Source organism: Haplochromis burtoni, unplaced genomic scaffold (assembly GCF_018398535.1).
Source record: "Haplochromis burtoni strain Fernald_Lab_line unplaced genomic scaffold, NCSU_Asbu1 Contig_890, whole genome shotgun sequence".
NCBI classification, from domain to species: Eukaryota; Metazoa; Chordata; class Actinopteri; order Cichliformes; family Cichlidae; genus Haplochromis; species Haplochromis burtoni.
Window position 1 is genome coordinate 1 of NW_024583251.1, and position 1,771 is coordinate 1,771.

The 1,771-nt window shown below is 41.2% G+C and overlaps 1 protein-coding gene across 1 annotated transcript in view; it reads right to left on the reverse strand.

Moving 5' to 3' along the window:
- Window positions 1-16: 16 nt before the first annotated feature.
- Window positions 17-1,771, reverse strand: part of LOC102300207 (alpha-aminoadipic semialdehyde synthase, mitochondrial) — an 18,279-nt gene continuing 16,524 nt past the window's right edge. The window contains exon 4 of the mRNA XM_005950971.3: window positions 17-1,173. Within this exon, the coding sequence (XP_005951033.3) occupies window positions 1,063-1,173 (111 nt within the window). The 3' untranslated portion in view covers window positions 17-1,062. The remainder of the gene's footprint in view (window positions 1,174-1,771) is intronic.

Consider the following 1,771-nt stretch of genomic DNA (forward strand, 5'->3'; position numbering starts at 1 on the left):
CCACACTGGGAAGGGTGAAGACAACTGGGTTGCCCGGCCCTGGCCACGAGGTGTCCCTTATTTATTTTTCAGGGAGTTGGCAACCCTAATTACAGCCTGCTTACTGCAGGTATCTACAAGTACGGCTGCCGTCAGAATTCATTAAGCTGTACAATTTAAACATGATATCAGGTATCAATCATAGTCTCAGTACTATCAAGTTAACGGTTCATCTGCATGTTTCAATAATAAAACTTCTTGAGGCTTACTGCAGCGGTGGATGGAGCAGCTACAAAGTTTGTTCTTATTCACGTTAGAATTTGTTGATCAGGTCCTTTGATGAAGGATTCCCACTAGCATTTTTCTCAGTGAATGATTTAATGGTGCTGTTTATGCTATAAACACGTTTTCTTTCACGCAACCTGAGCTCACCATCTTGGTACTGGATGAATGAGGTAAGCTGTATAAAGCGCTTTGAGTGCTCATGAGAACAGAAAAGCACTCTACAAGAACCAGTCCATTTACTGTTTGTCATAAAGAACACCCTTAAACCCTTTAAGCCTTTTGTTTTCTGACTTCACTGGGCCAGGAGGAGCTCTTCTTGATCCAACTAATTGTGGGTATTTATGTATGGGGTCAATAGTGTAGTGTCTAGCACATTTTCCAAACATGCAAAAGATCTTTGGTTTAAGACCAGGAGGCATAAATTCCTAGAAGGGTTGCATCAGGAAGGGGATCCGGCATAAAAATGTGCTGAATCAAGCACACGGATCCATGTCTAAAAATAAGGGAGCACACGAAAGAAGAGTATGGCTGGACAGAGGGATTTCTTATGAGTCCTACTTTCATTATTTTTTTATGTCAGTAATGACATAAAATTCTGTAACAGTTTATACTGAATAACAGATTTTGATCTTGCAAGTCCAAGTTAACAGTGTCAACAGTGGTCAGACTGATCAAATGATAAAGGCCATGTTTTTACGAATGATTCACTTCTGTCCATGATCTGACCTGATCTTCACTGATCCCAAAGTTTGCTACAGTGCAACTCTTTCTACACAGTCGGGGAAATAATTAACAAGATTAGGAATCCCAGCAGCCTTTCTTACCTGCGACACCAGCCCACTGGCCAAATGCTACAATCCGGTAACCATTAGCATCAACCATCTTCTCATAATCAATGAGCCGGATCTCCTGCACAGACAAAAGAAACTTTGTTAGTGTTTTTGAAGAGTGTGAATTTAAATGGAAAATGAAATCCAGCCTTCGGCAGAGCATGCTGTATTTCTTTATTTACTGTACATCAAAATCATTAGTTGAGTAGCAACTAAGGATGGGTATCGAAAACCGGTTCTTGTTGAGAACCGGTTCCCACTGTTTCAATTCCTTGGAATCGTTTGCCATTTTCGCAAACGATTCCCTTATCGATTCCAGTTACCCCGAATGACGTCACCGCGTTGCAGAGCGTCATTTACCTGGCAGGAAACACGGCGGCTCAAACACTAAAAAGTTTGGTTATACTTTATGGGAACGGATGACAACAGGGCAACTTGCAATACTTGAAAAGTAGATATTTCATTTAAGGGAGGAAACATTACGATTATGCAAAAGCATTTGCTCAGAAAACACGTGATAACCTTAAATGAATGTCGTGTTTTTTAATTCCGCTCCAGACTCGTGAATCTCAACCGAGCAGCAGCGGTAACGTTTGCACGTCCTCTCCCGTTAATGCGGCAGGTAAATAATCAACTAACAGTGCATATTATGTTAGCGCGATCTGCCTTATTACAAA